The sequence below is a fragment of the Chlorocebus sabaeus genome, chromosome 1, assembly GCF_047675955.1.
Source record: "Chlorocebus sabaeus isolate Y175 chromosome 1, mChlSab1.0.hap1, whole genome shotgun sequence".
NCBI lineage: Eukaryota > Metazoa > Chordata > Mammalia > Primates > Cercopithecidae > Chlorocebus > Chlorocebus sabaeus.
Genome location: NC_132904.1, coordinates 110,473,325 through 110,491,956, shown reverse-complemented (window position 1 = coordinate 110,491,956; position 18,632 = coordinate 110,473,325). Strand labels below are relative to the sequence as shown.

The 18,632-nt window shown below is 49.1% G+C and overlaps 1 protein-coding gene across 2 annotated transcripts in view; it reads right to left on the bottom strand.

Moving 5' to 3' along the window:
* The window catches only part of ZBTB16 (zinc finger and BTB domain containing 16), a 196,701-nt gene that overhangs the window by 85,686 nt on the left and 92,383 nt on the right, over positions 1-18,632 (bottom strand). For both annotated transcript variants that reach the window (XM_008020947.3, XM_038005165.2), the window contains one exon: positions 13,680-13,777. In XM_008020947.3, the coding sequence (XP_008019138.2) occupies positions 13,680-13,777 (98 nt within the window). The remainder of the gene's footprint in view (positions 1-13,679; positions 13,778-18,632) is intronic.

The following is an 18,632-nucleotide window of genomic DNA, read 5'->3' as shown; positions in this document are numbered from 1 at the left end:
TTGTTTTGTGGATGCCTCAACTTGGAAGGGCACCCTGAAGTGGCAGCTTTTCATCTTTAATGCAGTGTTTCTCAACCTCCAGGCCAAGGAGGCCCACAGCCATCTCAGGGATCGGAGGACTCCCAAGTGCAAGAAACTGGGTTCTAAGTCTCTGCTCAGTGGCTGTGGGCAGAGGAGGATGAGGAGGAAAGAGGTGCCTGCCTGGCTGGTTCTAACTCACAGAAGCTCTTGTTTCCTCTTGTCCAGAAAAGTAGGCCCACTCCCACCACAGCACTCCTTCTGGATACTCCAGCAGCAAAGACCTCATCAAAAAATCCCATGAACCTCCTTCCCGAAGCTTTCCTCATCCCCCTGGTTCATAGGAACTTCTCCCCACTCTAAATGCCTGCAGCGCTCAGCCTTTCCCCTTGCGGTCACAATGAGCACACCCAGCGTGGCTCAACGCCTTCTCTAGCCAGAGGGCTCGTGTCACCCTCTCAGCCAGACCACCAGCTTCTTGCAGACAAGGACACTGGCTTCAACCTCTCTGTCCGCCCTGCCTAGCTTTGCACACCACTGGCCCTAGGTTCAGTTGCTAACTGATGAATGACTTCACAAACGATTTCCCACAAAAGAGAGCCACACGTGTGACCCAGAGTAGTCATCGAGGTTTCTCTGCTGCTCACCCTTCACCATCTGGTTCCCATTTGGCTGATGTTTCGCTCCCCAGAGAAAGCTCCAGCATCCCCAGCGTGTGCCTGGGGAAGATGAGGCTGTCAGAGAACGGACATAACCAGCCTCATGTCAAATGGTCCAGCTTCACTGGACATAATCTGAAAGGTCAGGGAGGCCACAACCTTCCTGACGTGTCATACTCTAAGACGTCTGAAGTCTAAGGTGCTAGTAACAGCCCAAGTGGTCACAGCTCTCACATTTCTGGGCTGCAGCACAAGTCAGCTGCCCCTTTCACCCCACTCCAGCATCACAGGCTGTGTCTGCCAGAAGCAGAGCATCCCGTTGCATCACCACGCAGGAGGGACCGCAGGCAGCTCTCTCCTCCTACCCCGCCTCTCTACATGGCAGGGTCGTGGAAAAGAGGAGCGGGGGGCATGACACAGTCAAGCTCTCCCTGGGTGGGAGGGCCACACACTAACCCACAGACCCTCCTGCAATGCTCCCAAAACCCTCCTATGCCTAACCCTACAAGGCACTGCAGAGAACTCACAGCCACAACTCACAACCACTGAACACATGCTCCTCTGGCAGAACAGGAAGAGGCTAATAAGCCACACCTGCTCCTGGTGGCACAGGTGCAAGGCACTCAGGCAGCAGTCAATGACTATGCCACCCTCCCCACCCCCAGGACCCTTGGGCACAGGGCCTTCCTGGTCTCAGCTCCCCAGTTTGAGAGATTGGTTACCTCTACAAACAGAGAAGCAGGCATTTAGGCACTCATACAGCACGAGGCCAGGGGCTAGGTATAGCAGCTATACCTGCTATGCTATAGTAGAAAAGCAAGAGGCAGGGTGGAAGGAGAGAGGAAGAGAGGGAGATTTGAGTCCAGCCCTGCTACTTTCTAGCTTTATGATCTTAGGCAAGTTAACTCTTTACTGTCCTCCTCTGCAAAACAGAATCGGCATATCTGTCTTCCAAAGTTGAAGAAAGATTGAGTTCAGATATGCAGACCACACAGCACTGTGCGTGGAACACAGCAAGTTTCAATAAATGTCTTTCTCTCCTTCCTGCATCCAAACCACGCATCCTGAGCGCTTCAATTCTTCAACAGATATTTCCTGAGAGCCTGCTATGTGTCCGGCTGTGAGGATGCAACAGAGCATACTACTGACAAGGTCCCCGCCTTCCATCCTTGTCTTCTCATCCAGATTGCTGACTCCTGGGGCTGGAGGGAAGCAGGCAGCATCTCAGGTCTGTTCCTTACCATGTGCAGGCCTGTTCACTCACCCATTAGGTTATTTTTCAAATGACTGAGTTATAACCACCATTTGGGTTACTAAGCAAGGTAGTATAAGGGGACACGAATCACATGTTCTCAAGAAACTTAGAGTCTAGTAGGCAAAAAAGGCCAAGCAAATAAATAGCTTTGTAACAAAGAAGGTGACAGGTGCTGTAAGAGGGGGACAGATAAATGGCTAAGAGCGATCAGACGGGGGGCGGCCTCTCGTCTTGCCCAGACAGACGCATCCTAGGGCTGTTGGCTGACTTTTCAAAAGAGAAGAGAAAAAGGAACACTCGCCGGTGGGGCACCAGTCCTGGCATGGGAAACAGGCAGGACCTATTTAAAACAACTAGAGGCAGGTTAAAGCCTTTTCCGGCAAGTCCCAAAACTCGTGGAGCTGACCAGACAACCAGATAGAACCAATAGTGTCAAAATCCTACAGATTTTTAGAAAACCATTTAGCTGTTGCCGGGATGATAAAAGAATCTTGCCATTCTAAGGGAAGGTTCGGGCTCAGAGGAAGGAGGGGTTGCTGAGAGAGGAGGAGGGGGTTGGGGAGAAAAGGGAACGCCCTACAAATATAGATCAGGGTTAGGGAGAAAAACCAGACGGCCAAGGACATTTATGCATTGTAGTTGCTTTACTACCTAATTAATTCAGTAATTTCAAAAACAATTTTATTTATGTTCCATTTACCACATCAAAGGTGAAAAAAAATCCTACTGATGCTAAAATAATACCTCAAGGCATCTATTTTTAATCAGTTAAAAAAAAAAAAAGCGAGGGGCGGAGGAAGAGTTTAAAAAAAAAAAAAAACAACAACTCGCCCTGGTTTCTATACAATCTCTCCTGGGCAGACCACCAACCCTCAGAGAGAAAGAGAGAGAGAGAGAGAACACAGCCAAGCCCTCTCTGAGAGGCTTCCTGGCTGCTGAAAACCAAGCTTGTCAAAAAAAAAAAAAAAAAAAAAAAAAAAAAAAAAAACCCACAAATCCATAATGGCCCGAGGCTCCTCTCCAATCTATTTTCTGCTCAGCTGGTTTTAAATGAAGTTATTATGAGTCATTAAAACACCCGCAAGCCAGTGGAAGTCAGCCAATTACAATTTTAAATTTAGCCTGTTCTCTGCCCCATTCTCTTGTTTTCTTCCTTTGCCCACAGAATGCTGCTGCTGTTATTTTTTCCCTCCCTTCCTTTACCCAAAGTGAAAGAGACAGTTATGAAAATGCATAGTATTGCACAGAGCACAGAATCATTCATATGAAACTCAAATTATTAAATTAAAAAAATACAAACTTCTGCCCCCTCTCAAGTCAACCCAAGTCTTGCCTCAGCCCACTGGATTCCTCAGAAACTCCAGTCTAAGCCCTAAAGGTCATGGGGCTATTTTTAAAATGAAAAGGTTCTTCCATGGGGTCTTGTTGAGAAATGTTCACATCCATCACACAAAATCAACATTTTCATGGCTGAATCCAAAAGGTAGAAACATACCACCACCATCTGAGAATTAATAACAAACAATGAAGTTGAAATTCAAAGGTAAAGCAGGCTTTGCAATCAAGCATGAATGTCGGTGGAAGTCACTTGATATGATGAGCTCATTTAGTTTTTAAATCTTCAAGGTAATGGTCTGTGCGGGCCCATTACAGCAAAGGAACAAATTTGAGTATTTCATGTAAATGCTTCTTCTCAATCTTTTTTCCCATGCTTGCACACACAAACACACACATGCACACATGGTGTTCTGATGAGGACTCTGTCCCATTTCTAGGAATATCACTGCAGCTTTTCCATACCCTCCAACAAGTGAGTCCCTCTACCCAAAGGACTGTCTAATCCTGCAATCTTCACCAACCTCAGTTAATGGATGAGTCCGCAAGCTCCACAGAACAGATGTCCAGATGTCTGCAAACACCTTCCATCACCTCCAGGCCCCCTCTCCCTCATGGTTACACACACACACCTACACACACATAGACCAGTCCTCTGCCCCACCATACTTGCAGTTCTACTGCCCCAAGAAGGCAGCAGAGCCCCAGCCACAGACCTAGGCAGTTGAACACCTGGGAGAGGAGTGGATGCCATGCCATTTCATTGACAGTCACCGAGAGTCAGTGTGGAGGCCAGGATGCTACCAACAGTGGCTGCCTACCTGGTGGCTCTGGGTGAGCTGGAACTCAGGGTCCATCCGTACCAAGCAGCCTCACTGAGAAGAGCGTGTGAAATACCATGATGTTTCCAGGCCCACTGCGACCTGCAGCCATTTACCAAAGGCAGGAGGATTTGGCCTGACCTCTATGGAACATAAACCTGAGGCCTGTGAGCACAGATGTCCCGGGCTCTGAAGGTCCCCAGAGCTGGGCAGATGTCACCCTCCTATCTTCAGCCCTGAGCCACCCCACTCAGTAGTTCCAAGTGGCACCCCTCACAGCAAACTGTCAAGTGGCTCACCGAGACCTGTTCTCCCAGAAGCCAGTAAGGCTCAAGCTTCAGGCCTCTCCCTGGCACTGGCCCCTTCCCTGAGAGGGGCTCTAACACTTGGTATTTATAATCCTTTTCTGAGGGACAGCACCCAAAACTGAGTACTCTTCAGGCCCCACCAAACCCAGATCTCCCCTAGTAGTACAAACACTTTTATAACAGGATATTCATTTATTCGACAAATACTATCAGTGCACAACACTCCTATGTGCCAGGCACTTTGTCAGGGCATGAGTACATGAGGGCGGCTGCTGAGTCCTGCACTCAGGTGCGCAGTACAGGCCCAGGCGAGCACGGTACTAGCAAAGTCCAATAAGGGCCTTGCAGAGTCTAACCCTGCTCAACTACTTGCCCATCCTCAACACAACTGGGGTTTTCTGGGAACATCCAGGGACCTAGGAAAAGCAGGGGCCAAGCCAGTGAAGCCCCACTCTGGCCCCTGAGAGGCAAGGGACAAGAGCACACGAGGTTCTAGTTGCTGGGAACATTCTAGGGACACCAGCTCAAGAGTCCTCCCCTCCGGGGAGACCCCTGGGCCAGAGTGACATTTTGTTTTCCATTCCAACCACTGCCCAGCTTCCAAGCTAAAAACACTTTGAGGTGCTGGGTTAGGACAGCGAGACAGGGAGGCAGGGAGAGACAGAGACAAAGACAGAGACAGAGAAAAGACCAACCAAGACAGATGGAGACAAAGACAGATGAAGACATAAGAAGGAAGACAGAAAATACACAGGAGTGTCAAGAAAAGGCCGAGGCTGACACAGACACAAAGGACAGGGACAAAGAGATGAAGTGAGATGAAAGCAGACTGGGAAGAAATAGAAGAAGAGAAGAGCTGAAAAATAAATACCTGCCACCACAGAGACCTGGACGAGAGCACTGAAAGTAAGAGCCACAGTAGCGTGATGGATGCCTAAAGCAGGGTGGGGCCCCTTGGGCACAGCCTGGATACAGAGACCCAGGCCCACCCTGGTTAGAGGGCTGCGAAATGGGGCCAAGGGCAAGAGAAAGCAAGGCCAGGCCTCCTAAGAACCCTTCCGGCAGGGTGTGCGTCTGCGAAGCCAAGGGAAGACGAAAAGACCCTGGAAATCAGAAATGGCATTGCCACTATCAGGTTGATCCCATGTAAATATCCCTCCCCAATAACCCCTTATCTATCCATCCTCAGACAATAACAAGGGCCAGCAAGGCAGCCCAGAATAGGAAGGATGGAAGGAGCAAAGGAGAGGAAAGGGAGACTAGGAGAATCAATGGCAGACAGGCAGATGTCCTAGCATCCATCCCTCTAGGGCACCATTCATTTCCTAATAAGACCGTCATCCTCTAGCTGTGCAAAATCATGTGGTGGCATGAGAGAGGGTATGTGTGGAAGAAACCACCCTATGCTGAGATAGAAAAATCATCGAGAGAGGGAGAAGGAAGAAGGTTATTACATAATTTCCACTTTCTTCCCTCCACCCTCAAAGTAATGTTCTATCTGACAGGCTCCTCTCTGAGGGGGGAAAAATGACAAATCCAATCCAAAATTCAACAGCCTGTGTTCTGTTCAGAGAGCACACAGTGTACTGTACAGCCCATAAAACTCCAAACAGCCTCCAGACACTGCCGCAATCGTCCTCCATCAAAACACTTTGTCTTGCATACAAAAATAAGATACAGCGCTGAACAGAATACAAAATCAGCCCATTACAGTACAGGGAGACTGCTACTTAGCAACGAGGGGGCTCTAAAGCCTCGATGCTCTACAGGAAGCAAAATCTGTCGAGCCTGTTGGGCAAATGATAAACATTAGCAGTATTAAAAAACACAAAAGCCATGTAAATGGATAGACATAATGTGGAAACGAATTTATAGAATAAATTGGGATGGGGGATTTGCGTGGTGGGAGGAGAGGCTGGGATCCAGAGGGGTAGATGGAACAAGCTTCCCCAACCCCTGCTAAGGCACCATATGGAGACAGAGACATGTGTATTTGGGGGCTGGGACATGTGAACCCCCTCTTCACACAGGGGCTGTAGGTGAAGGGGTGGGAGAGAACTGGTGAAAACACTGTTTAAAACCATGACCTGCAATGAACTTTCCCAACTTTCTCGGTTCAGCTGGCCTGACTAGGGCCGGGGGACCCAGGCACATAACCGCAGCACTAAGGTGGCAGTTCTGTGGGGGATTTATCTGCCCTGGGGCCAGCATTGCACCCAGCACCGTCACGGAACCTGATACTTGCTGTAAACACAATCCCTGGCCAAAAAACAAAAACCAAAAAACACAAAAACAACCCAGACAACAAAACCAAAAACAGCCCATCTGGGCTGGAAAATCAGTATATTTCATCAGGTAAAGGGGAAAAATACTCTGGCTGTGAATCAGCAGCAGGGTTTCGGATCCCAGCCAAAACAGGAGCTAAAAAGCAAAACCATATTCTTCTGGTCTCAGTGTAGGCTCTTGAGGCAGAAAGCGAGAAGGGGCAGGGGTGGGGGTGGGGGGGACTGAGGACGGGTGGGGGGTGGAGAGTAAAAGGGGAGAGGCAAGAAATGTATTTTTCATCAGCTAGTGTATAATTTATAAACAGCATTAAACAGTTTTTGTTTTCTTTTTCCTCTCTCCCGTGTATGGGCTTGGACGGTAGTCAAGCCTGCATTAATTTCTGCTTTGGGTACAGTGTGTTCTTGGAGGCGCATCTGCAAGCGATCATAAACTCTCTGGAATGCTGGCAGAACATCCAGACCTGCCGGCAGGCCAGTGACGACACCACTCTGGGAAAAAGTTCGGGAAGCAAGCCAAGTTCAGAGTAGGGAGAGAGAGAGAAAAAGAGAAGTGTGTTCAAGAGCAAGCGGGGGGAAAGTGGCTCCCTTCACCCTTTCCTCTCTCTGTATCCGCATCCCCCATGCAGACCGAAGGGAGGGCAGCCCAGCCTCTGAGCCAGCCCCATCTGATCTTCTCCACCTCCTTGACCCAAAAACCAAAGGTTCCCCCACATCAGGAATGTGGAGGGAGTCGAGAAACGTGAACAAAGTTTCTTCCTGGTCATCTCCCGGGCTTGCCCTGGTGGTAGGATGCTAACCACAAGGGAAAGCTGGTATTGACTGGAGAGTGGGCAGAGGGTGCATGGACTGGCCTGGGCAGCCCCCAGTCTCTTGCTCTGAGCAGGTACCTCATCTGAGAGGAGAGAGGCGAATGGGAGGAGAGACAAGGTGATGGGGAGCCATCTTTGGACTCAAAGGCAGCTCTCCAGTCATCAGCGTGGGGACCACCTCACTCCATCTCCTCCCCATCACAGGGAATTTTCCAGCTACCTCTCTTCCCCCACCTTCTCTATCTTTGAGAAGAAGAAACTGAAACCCACAGCTCAGTGCTCCAAAAAAGAATAAATAAATAAAACAGAATAAGGACAACCCACAGATCTTTGCCATCTTGTAATGCTTTTTTTCTTCCATCCAACCACAACAGAGGAAAGTCTAAGAGATCCAATCTTGCGGACCCCTCCAGCCCTTTTCCCTGCCAGAAGGGTGACCCAGGTCCCAGGTGATAAGCCCCAGCCACTCCATGCTGCTGTTGAAATCAGAAAATCTATCAACGAAAGCCCTCATTCTTTCCCCATGGCTCTGATTCTGGGGAAGAGCCTTGTCTCAGGGACACTCCTCAATAGCCAGGGCTGACAGTGCCTGACAAGGGCAAGAGAGGAGTGGAAGGATGGGGCCTCCCACCTGGCAGAATGAGGCCACATGGCCCTAACCAGCACAGAAGGCACAGGCTTCTCAACACTCCAGCTACACCCCAACATAGATGACCAGTCTTCATGTTCTCCAAGGGGCTTTATTCACCCTATATTCTAGCCTAGTATATATAAAACAGCCCAACAGTCCCTTCTATTCCAGACACAAAAATGTGTCAACTTCTTACTCAATCCTCAGTGGCTCTCCAGTGCTTCAGGGAGAATGTAGATCATTTTGCTACTCCTTCCACAGATGTATCTCATCCATCTCTTCTAAACCCTGCACTCTGCTCTCTCCCTGCAGGCTGAGTCTACACTCGCAGGTTACACCACCCACCTCCACAGGAGGCTTGGGCTTCCCCTCACCGAGTCCTTTCAAAATGCTGTTCTGTTACCCTCTGGCACAAAACACCCTCCTACTCCGACTTTCTCCTAGATTTCTTAGCACTTTGCACACATTACCATCTTGTATGATGACTGTATAGTCATACTCATCTCCCACTCTAGACTTAAGCTCCTTGAGGGCAGGGATGCTGTAGTAGTCTTCACTGTTAAGTGCACAGAGCCCGACACACAATTCGTGTTTATTAAATATTCTCTGGTTCCAAAAATGAATGACACTCCCAGAATAGGAGCAGGCCACATGAATACTCAAACCCTAATCATATGCAGCCGAGTCAAAAATAGGGACAAGCAGTTCTAGGCATGCTCACTTATAAGCCACCAGGACGTTAAGCCAAGCTGTGGGAAATCTACCTAACGGGAAACCTTACACTGGCCCATCTCAGAACCAACTTGAGTCACTGCATGTGTCTGTGGTCTCTGCATGGACATCTCAGAGCTAGGAATCACTTCTCATGTTACAACAAGGAGTGGCAAAGAGACAGTGGATCCATAGATGCTTCAAGGCCAGATCCCCACAAGGGGTAAGGTAGCAGAGGGTGAGGAGGGACACAATCTTCCTGGGACACAGGAAGGGGAGGGGCCACAGTCCTACACCCAAGCTTCACCCTCTACCAGGGCCAGCTTTGCAAAGCCTTGGAGGCCATCTCTCTTCCCACCCCAAGCCTCTTTCCCCAATACACAAACCCTTCTGACCCCCAAAACCACCTCTGAGAATGCAGGGCCTGGCCAGATCATCTCATTAGTTAATGAGTTCGGTTACTGATGGTTAAACTTATTGTGATCATCAGGTATAGCGCATAAACACTTGATTAGTTCACACATTCAAATTGAAATTAAAACTTCAATTAAACTGAAATTCACTACTATCATTTAGGGTCTTTAAAACAAACCCTAAAAAGAGAAAGTAAGGGAGAGAGAAAAAGGGAAGGCACTATGTCTCAGAAGGGCCTCCTACAGGGCAAACTTCTAATTAAACAAATTGTCAATTTCAACACAATGAAAACTGATTTAGGAGTGTAATTTTAGTATTCTAGTCACTGAAAATAAGAACTGCATTGTCGATCTCCTATAGGCTGATTTCGTGTGATAGGGAAATGAAGAGGAGAAGAAGACGACAGGGAGAGAAAGGAGGAAAAACTGCGAAGGAAGAACAAGCCGGAGCGCTGTCTCCCTTTCAGAAATGACATCTCTGCTGAATTCAATGCGGCCTATTCTCAAGCATCAGAGAAACTATTTTCTTGCCTCCTCCTTCACCCCACCCCAACCAGATTAGAAAAAAAAAAAATTAATCGTGTATGATGACAAACTTGGCTCAGCACTCACTGTACATACTGTACCCACAAGTCTGGCTCCCAGCCAGGCCTGGCCTGGAGCCAGAACTACAATAACAAACACAGGCAATGCTAGCCAAGAGGGGGTGGGGCAGCACGCAGAGCTAGCCAGGAAGTGAGCGCCGTTCAGCTCCGCTGAGCAGAAGAAAACAGCAGGAATGTGCCAGTGCAAGGGTGACAACATTTAAGGGGGCAACCACGACCCCTACCCAGATCCTGGACTCGTTTCTCCACAGCCTGCCCCTTTTGGAAAAAAAAAAAAAGTGCCACACCCTGCCCCTCCACCCCCCGCATAGGATTCTGGAGCAACTACTGTTCTTCCAGGCTGTGGGCTGCTTCAACCCTTGGTCACCTTCTGTAAAATGGGTCTACTCTACAGACCTGGTGCACCCATTCTCACTGTGCACTTTCTTCATGGAGCCTTCGAACCAGAGCAGCAGGAAAACCTCACATCATCTAATTCAATGTCTCCTCTAAAACATCACCTAGTTCTGTGTTCAGGCATCTGGGAGTAGGCATCAGAACCTGTAAACCACCACTGGAATCTGTAAGAAGACCCAGCGGCACCAGCCCAGGCCTCTGACCCCAACTCCCCAACAAGGCCAGGTCACTGCAGAGGCCCCCAGGGTCTGTTTAACAGGGGCCAAAAAAATTCAGGAAATAGAGTAGCCTCTAGCCTCACTAAGCCCTTTGTGCTATTTTATTTTGAAGACCTCTCAGCCCAGGGGGTGAGGAGTATGCCGGACAACAGAAAGAATAAAAGAATAGAAATATCAGAATGTAGGCCGGGAGCTATCTGCAAGGGTGAATTAAAACACGACTATGACTCATCACACCTGCCTATTCATCAAATCATTCTTTCCAAGGGCACTGGCAAGTGACTAGCAGAGGGACAAATCATTGGACACAATCGGCCTTCAGTGCCCAGTAAGACAGGCATGGAAAGGAAAAACTAGGAAAACAGGACCCAACTCCCAAAGCCTCTGGAGCAGCCATATGAGATCAGGGGATCTGGAAGTAGCATCTTAGGTGGGACCAAAGTCAGCTTCCCCAGGCAACTGCCAGCTCCGCAGGGCAGCTGCTTAAAGTCGCGCTCTTGTCTGAACTGGGGACACCGGGCCCACCTGACATGAGTATGCAAGCAGCCCTTTCCTCTCTGCAGCCGCTCCCACCAGCCCACCAATACCGCTGATGTGTGATTCACAGCAGAGACACTGGCTAACTCACACTGGGTCACACTGCCTGGAAGAGGGATACAATACGAGCCAGGGGCTCCTGGCTGCCCCCTCCAGTGAGTCCTTGGGACATAAACAGTTCCTACCATAGGAGGGACTTGTCCGGAGAGAGGAGTTTCCCTGTTCATTGGCCTCCCAGGCTGCATCATTCACTCAACAAATACTTGCTGGCACCAATAATGTGCCAGGCAGTGTGCTGGATATAATGCAGACAGGACCTGACCCCATTACATGTTAGGCATGGTGGTATGTATTCAAGGTGAGCCTCACAGCTTCTCTGAGATAGTGTTAAATATTTTCATTTTACAGATGAGGATACTGACGCTGTAAGAGCCTATGGCTCTTGCCCCAGATCACATCAGCAGTAGGTAGGTGTCCAGATTTCTTCCACCATGTAACCCCGCCTCCCAAGTAAGGGAGATAAGGCAAGTCCATAAATAACCGTAACACAGAAGAAAGACTGCACCCAAAAATAGCTTCAAATGAAGAAATATGGGCACAGAGAAGGCACGATTGCTTCTGGCTGGAGGTGGGGAACAGCTGGGAACGGCATCACGGAAGGGACCCTGGAAGATCTGGGAAGATGGGAGATGGGTTATTCCAAGTAGACAGAATGGGGCAAACAAAGCCACAGAGCTCAGAAAGCAACAAGCCCACGAAGCAAACCAAGAAGATGAGTCTGGCTAGAGCACTGGACTCAAGGAAAGGGCAGTAAGAAAGGATGCTTCCTGGGGCTGAAAGGGCAAAGAGGCTTTACCAATAGGCTAGAAGTGCGCTGCCCTAAAAGTGCCCAGCGCCACACAAGGGTCTAGGGCAGGACGTGCCACACTTTGCAGTAAGGCAGTGATGAACTACAGCAGAAAAAATCAAGACCAAGAAAGCAAGGGAAGGATAACCAACCTGGCAGGCAGACAGGTCATGAAACCCGCCACACCCTGAACCTTAAGTAGTGTACAAAGCTGAAGGGAAGCGCAAAGATCCAAGGTGTAAGTCACTAAAACAGAAGAAAAAGTATACGTGAGTGCCAAGCAGATCTGGAGGCAGGAATGCCTGGAAGTTAGGGCTCAGGGCTGAGGTGAGACAAGTGGGCAGGAGGAGGATGATTGAGGGGAGCCAGGGGCCGGGTAGGGAGGGCCCACAGGAAGGAGACACAGAATGCACGAAGACACGGGGACAGTAGACGCGCCGAGATAGATAGCTGCCAGCTGCCTGCTGTGGACAAATCCCTGCGCCTGGAAGAGGGAAGAATGGGAAGTGAGAAAGAGTTAGGACACTTTAGGAAGGGCCGTGAGGGCCAGGGGGAAAGGCCACATCCAACACAATGCAGAACCACATGGGCCCTGCAGCAAGGCAGTGGTGAGCTGAAGCAGAAAAAGCGACCGAAGAGCACTTCCACGACTGTACACATGAGATGGGCTCAGAGGAAAGAGAGTACAAGCGGCCAGGCAGGCAGGGAACCAGCGGATGGGGACATGCCTCCGGGGCAACAGGCTCAGAAACAAGGATGAGGGAGGAAGGTGCAAGCAGAAACCGTTAACATTTATTAAATGCCAACTTTATGCCAGCGGCTTACTACAGATGCCTTCAACATATATTCTGTCACCTAATCCTCCAAAAAATTATATGTTAACAACACCAGCACTTGACAGATGCAGAAACTGAGGTTCACAAGATGAATGTAGCTAAGTTCACACAGCACATATCACAAACAGGATTTGAACCTTTGTCTGCCCAACCCCGAAGCCCATTTCACAAATGCCAAACTGCTTGGAGGGCCAGTTTCTGGAGCCAATATGGGGAAAGGAGAGGCAGGCCTTGGCCTACATGAGGAGAAGACAAGACCAAATGAAACAACAGCCCTCTCTTCTCCCCTAAACAATGACTCCAAGGTTGGAAGGCAAGGGAATTAAAGGGAAGAGAATATGCGCCTGGCAAAGAAGAACTGAGGCCTCCACAACTAAAGTCAGGTGACCTAGGCCTCAAAGCCACCGCACCAGACCTGCTAGATCCTTCCCTCCACCAAGAATACCCGGGCCTGCCAAATGTCAGGTGCTTCTCCCCATTCCAGGCCTTGTGAAGCAGAGCAGCTTTGCCCAAACATGAGCAAAATTACCAGCAGCCACCCAGTCGACCTCACTAGAATTGGATAAAATTAACTTGCAAAAGACAGCAGGCTATAACTAGCTTTGTGTTCCAACCTTTCTATATCTATTTAATTAAAGGCTCCTGTATAATGTGAACCCAATAGTCAGATTCATTAGACAGCGAGAACTTAATTCCACAACTGTTTCGCTAATGAAACTGCGGTCTACTTTGGAAGGTAGATCACACGGGGCACTGGTTACCAGTGATGCCTAGGAAACCCAGGAGAGCTTGAAGGTGGGTTCATCCAGGTAGCCCCACCATCAGGAGGGATCTTCTGTGTCATGAGCCTGGAGGGAGGGTCCAGGGAACAAGATAGACCAGGGCCCCAGCTGGCAGTGGGGACATGCAGGCTGCAGCAGGCTCTGACTAGGGGGGAAGGCAGGCAGGAGATAGTTGCCTGTATCTGAACGGGTCACTAAGGCGACCTTGCCTACCTGAATGAGCCAGTAAGTGCATTCTCAGCCGCAAACTATCCAGGAACCGCTTCCCGCAGAGCTCGCACCCGTACGTCTTCATCCCACTGTGCAGCTTCCTGTAAGGGAAAGGAAAAGAGAGGTTGCTGCTGCTCTGGCTGGACAGGAGGCACAGCCATCCACCACCTGGCTTGGCAGCCATCCCTCCGGCAGGTGACAGGCGGAAGGGAACAGGAGGGCACCGATGGAAACCCATCCCTGGATCCTCAGACAGTGTAAATCATGCCCTCTGCCCAGGGACTGCTGCCAGTGAAGCACCCATTCCTGGTCTTGTCCATGGGCTTTACCACTGGCACATGGACCAAGAAAAAAAATCAGATCCATTTCCAGAGGGAGAAAGGATGAAACATCCAGGACAGTCAGACAGACATAATGCTCACTCTCAAACCAGCACAGACCTCATAGGAGGCCCGCAGCCTCTGCTCACCTCTGTGCAGTACTGCCTTCCCCCAGTGGTGACTGTGAACAAGCCCATTGGACCCAGGAGGGCTATACCTGTATCTTTTCTCTCTCCTACCTCCAACTTCCACTACAGTGACTGACATAAAGGAGGTTCTGAACAAGCCTATGAATAAATTAATGCCCTTATAGACAAAAGATACTTCTTTCTCTGGCATCCAGATGTTCTTAGGACTGCAGTGACCCGCCCCAACATGCACAGCTTTCCCCTAAGGCTCGGCTTTAGCAGTGTCTTCCCTCTGTCTTGCCCCAGCAGAAAGCAGAGTTTCAAGAAACTGGATAACATCATTCTATAAATGTAGGGTGGTCGTAGTCATCTGTGGCTCTTCATACACATTCTCTCATTTTGCCATCACTATGATTCTGTGAGGTGGACTGGTCCCATGTTATCACCCCTGGGAAGACCGAGGTCTCAGTAACAACCGGTCACAGGCCCAAACTGCAGCAGTGCTCCCATCCCAACTCCCAACCCGGGGCCTCTCCCACCAGACCCCTGGCTCAGTCACGAGCCAGCACGGGAGATGGTAAGATGCAGGGAACTGGGTGCGCCAACAGGGAGCCGAGCACCGGGGAGAGGCTCCAAGCTGCCGCCCACCCACACTCCTGTTGTCAGGCCCATACATGCTATTGCCAGATCCAGAATCCGGCCTCCACCTCCGCCCCAGTCTCTGCACCATCCCCGCAACTTCCCCAGGGGCCTTGGCCCTCAGGACAGGGCAGATGTGGCGGCCAGAAGCAGGATCTGTGGGCGGTGGAGCAGGCAGAAGAGAAAACAAGGCCCTCTATCTCCATCAAAATGTTGACGTGTTAAGACCGTAGTAAAAGGCTGGAGAGTTGGTACTGACAACAGATAAAACTGCAGGTGGGCAGAGGGAGTATCACACACTCAAGCTGGCAGCATCTAGATGGTAGCAAAACCGAGCCACCCACTGCCACCACCTTCCAAGTCCCAGAATGACAAGCCAGCAGTGTGTCAAGACCATGTGGTGGACCCAGGTGAGCCTCTTTAGCGCCACAGTCAATGGGCTCCCGCAGCATGGGGACCAGCATACGGTATCCACTGTGGGCGGCCTTCTGATAGGGATCACACAAAGTTCTCTCTGCAGAGCTCTTTCTCAATCACATTGTTTTGTTTGCATGCTTTCCCTTTCCCTACTTGCCAAAGACAAATGATTTCTCAATCACAAACACATACACACACACACCCTTATCTATGACACTGTAAGGGTACCACCCCCTCCATGTTCTCTTGCTCCTTGCCACGCTGATCCACCCAAATTGGGAAATATTAACAGTACAGAACATTTTAACTGAACATTCTTAACTCTAAATAGATTTCACAATGCTGGGCACTGGGACATGTCCTAATAGCATTTTGGACAAAGTATCTTTTAAACCACGTACCTAGGTATGTGAGTGCATGCAAACACACACAATGGTGGAGTATTCCTGTCACTTGCCCGGGCATGAAAGATACTTGCTTTTCTAAGAGATGTTCTACAGAGTGGTAAAGGCTCTATTCACAAAGGGTTCAGCAGGTGAACTCACACACAGTCATGGTAAAATCTGGTGGATGGTAACATAAGGGTTTCAGTTTATTTTCATCCTTTTCTTCACCAGGGATTTGTTAGCTCCTGGGGTGCTCACTTCTCAGGGGTGGCTGTCAAGAGGAACAAGAGGACGAATACCCATTTGTATTTATTTTCCAAAAGGACACGAAAGTGACCAGTCTTCAGATTTAGGAGCCACCACCAGGCTAAACTCCCCTCTGGGGCTCCCATCTCTTCTCCCTGAGGGTTCCAGATCAAATCCCTCACCATGATAAACACTCTCGGTTTGGCTAACACCATTGCCTTTTCTTTAGCTGTGAATGGATTTGCCTGGCAATTGGTGGAAGTGGCTTATCTTGGCCAACTGGATCAGCTTGGTGTGAAAGATGACAGGCACTTGCCCTTTTACTACAGAGGTGGCAGAGTACAGAGAAGAATGCCCAGCCAGCAGCCAGAAGGCCTGCCTCTTCCCCCCTGACTCGGCCATTAACATCAGACAAGTCATGCTATCACAATCTCTCTGCATTGGATCACCTATAAAGTGATGTAGATCACATCAAATATTTTGAATACAGACAAAATGTTATCATTCCAAAGTCTTACCCATATTCTTTTACCTAGCCTACAAGGTGGTCCTCTAAGGGGCACTATTATTCTCCCTGAGCCACGTCCCACTTGTTACGGTGCACTGTGATGTCCTCTGACACTGAGGCAGCCAGGCTAGGATTGCCCAAGCAAACCTCTAGACCCAATCCCAGCAATCTGGTCATTTAAAATCTATTCCAAGTGACCTGAGTTTCCTCCTTCACTCACTTGCTAGTTGTCTTTCAGTGAAAGAAACTTCCAGAAGTTACCACCAGCCTGTCCTCGGAATGACTCTGTTGTCATGCATTTCCCTGCCTTCAGAGACCCGGGTGTCCTATCCTGTCTAATCCTCAGGGTAAGGTGATTGCCCTGCAACTGACCCACTAACTCAGTGCCCCATACAGGTTACCAGAGATTAATATGGTGTCCATGTGATTCCACACGGAGTACAAGGGCAAAGGTCTTTCCTCACTGGCAGAGAGACCTGGGCAAAGCACACAAAGTTCATTACAGAAAAAGGGAACAACCTCACAGGCCCAGGAGTTCAACAGAGCCCAGCACTGGTTTGCTCATATCTTTAATTCTTGTTCATATACCAAAGGAAGAATGTGGAAAAGTGAAGGCTTCTCCTAATTCAAAGAAAATAATGGTGGAGAATTTCAGTGCATTTGAGGGACCTGGCTACCAGCAGACTCTCCATGGCACAGTCTGCAGAACAGCCAATGTGGAAATAGAATTCCAACTGGTTCCTGGAGCAAAAGTGCAAATTCGTGTGAACTCACAGTCTATTCCCTCTTTAGACCACAACCTCCCACCACTACCATCACCACATTATGCAACTGCAAAGCATTTAGATCAAAATGGAAATTCTATCCACCTCCTTCTTCCTTACCACATACTCACATCTTCCCAATCTAGTCCTGTCTTTTCATAAGGTTTAATTGCACGTGGCCATCTGAGATTATCAGCCTCCACTGTGACAGGAAAGGAAGACATCTGGGGGCATGTTTGCACCTTTCTGCACACTGCCTTAGTTGGTGGTAGAGTTTTCACACTCTCTTCGCTGAGAAGAAGCTACCTTGCTGAACACCATTTTGAAAGTAACCCAGTTCTAGTACAGCCCACGCATCTCCATCCTGTACTCAGTGGAGATTCCATTGCCCCATATGCTTCAGGTCCTCACTCTCCATTCCTGGGGAACAGACTCAAGTTCTCCCCAACTCTTAGTGGCTCATTAGGTAAACTCACCTTGCATGTAACAGATTTTCACTTATGTCCAAAAAGACAAAGAACACATTAACCTCTAACAAGTTTCTATTTTCTCAAGAAAGCTGAATCATTATGAGAAATTCAAGCTAAACAAATCTGAACCTTTTAACAAGTAACTGAAGAGAAGAATTCATTCCTTCTCACTGGTTTTCAACTACACAACTCTCACTAGTCAAACGAAGCTAGCAAGATACAAGCTCATCATTTGAACCATTTCTGTGCCACTGTGAGTCTGAAAACTCATAAAGACTTCATCTGGTTTAGAGTGCAAACTCTATAATGGCAGAGACCATGCTTATATTTCCTTTCCTAATGAGGCCTCATTCAAAAGGGATTGATCAAGGATGTTGGAGAAATCCCTCTCTGTAAAGTGGCATCTGTGGCATTCCTTTGCTCATCCTAACAATATTTCAAGTACAACAGCTTCATAGGCGGCCTCCAATTCAAAACTGGACCCTGTCCTGTGGCTCCTAAAGTCCATACAAGGAAGGCTAATGGCTACTGCATAGAAGCATGAAGCCATTAGACCAACCTGTCATCTTCAGGATAAGCCTTGATCAACCTAGCCTACCTAGAACAGCAACAGCAGCATAAAGGGCAGCGAGGAGAGACCCAAGCCATACTCCATCCTCCCTACCTTCAGCTTCCAGAGAGAGCTGACCACAACAGTTGACCCCCAAGGGGGCATTCACCATATCTACTCTCTGCAGGGTAAGCTCGGCCCACTTCTGTCCTATGCAGCCAGGGACCAAGGGGAGAAGGCTATGAGAAGAGCTCACTGCACTACCAGGTGTCAAAGGGAAAAGCCCAGCAGCACTGCCTAGCTGAAAGAGAGAGGTTCATGTCCCAGCAACTGCCTATGTCACACTGCTTCCCAGGTTCCTGAGCCCAGGGGCAAATGCTCAAGTTGGAGCAGACCAACAGGCAGGGAAGGTTTAGAGAAAGAAACCTCAGTTTCAGTAATCTAAGGGTTGAAATTGTCTGACCTGTGAGTTTTGCTGGAAAGACCAGCATGGGGAACTAGGACCTGTAACTGGGAAAAGTGAATGGG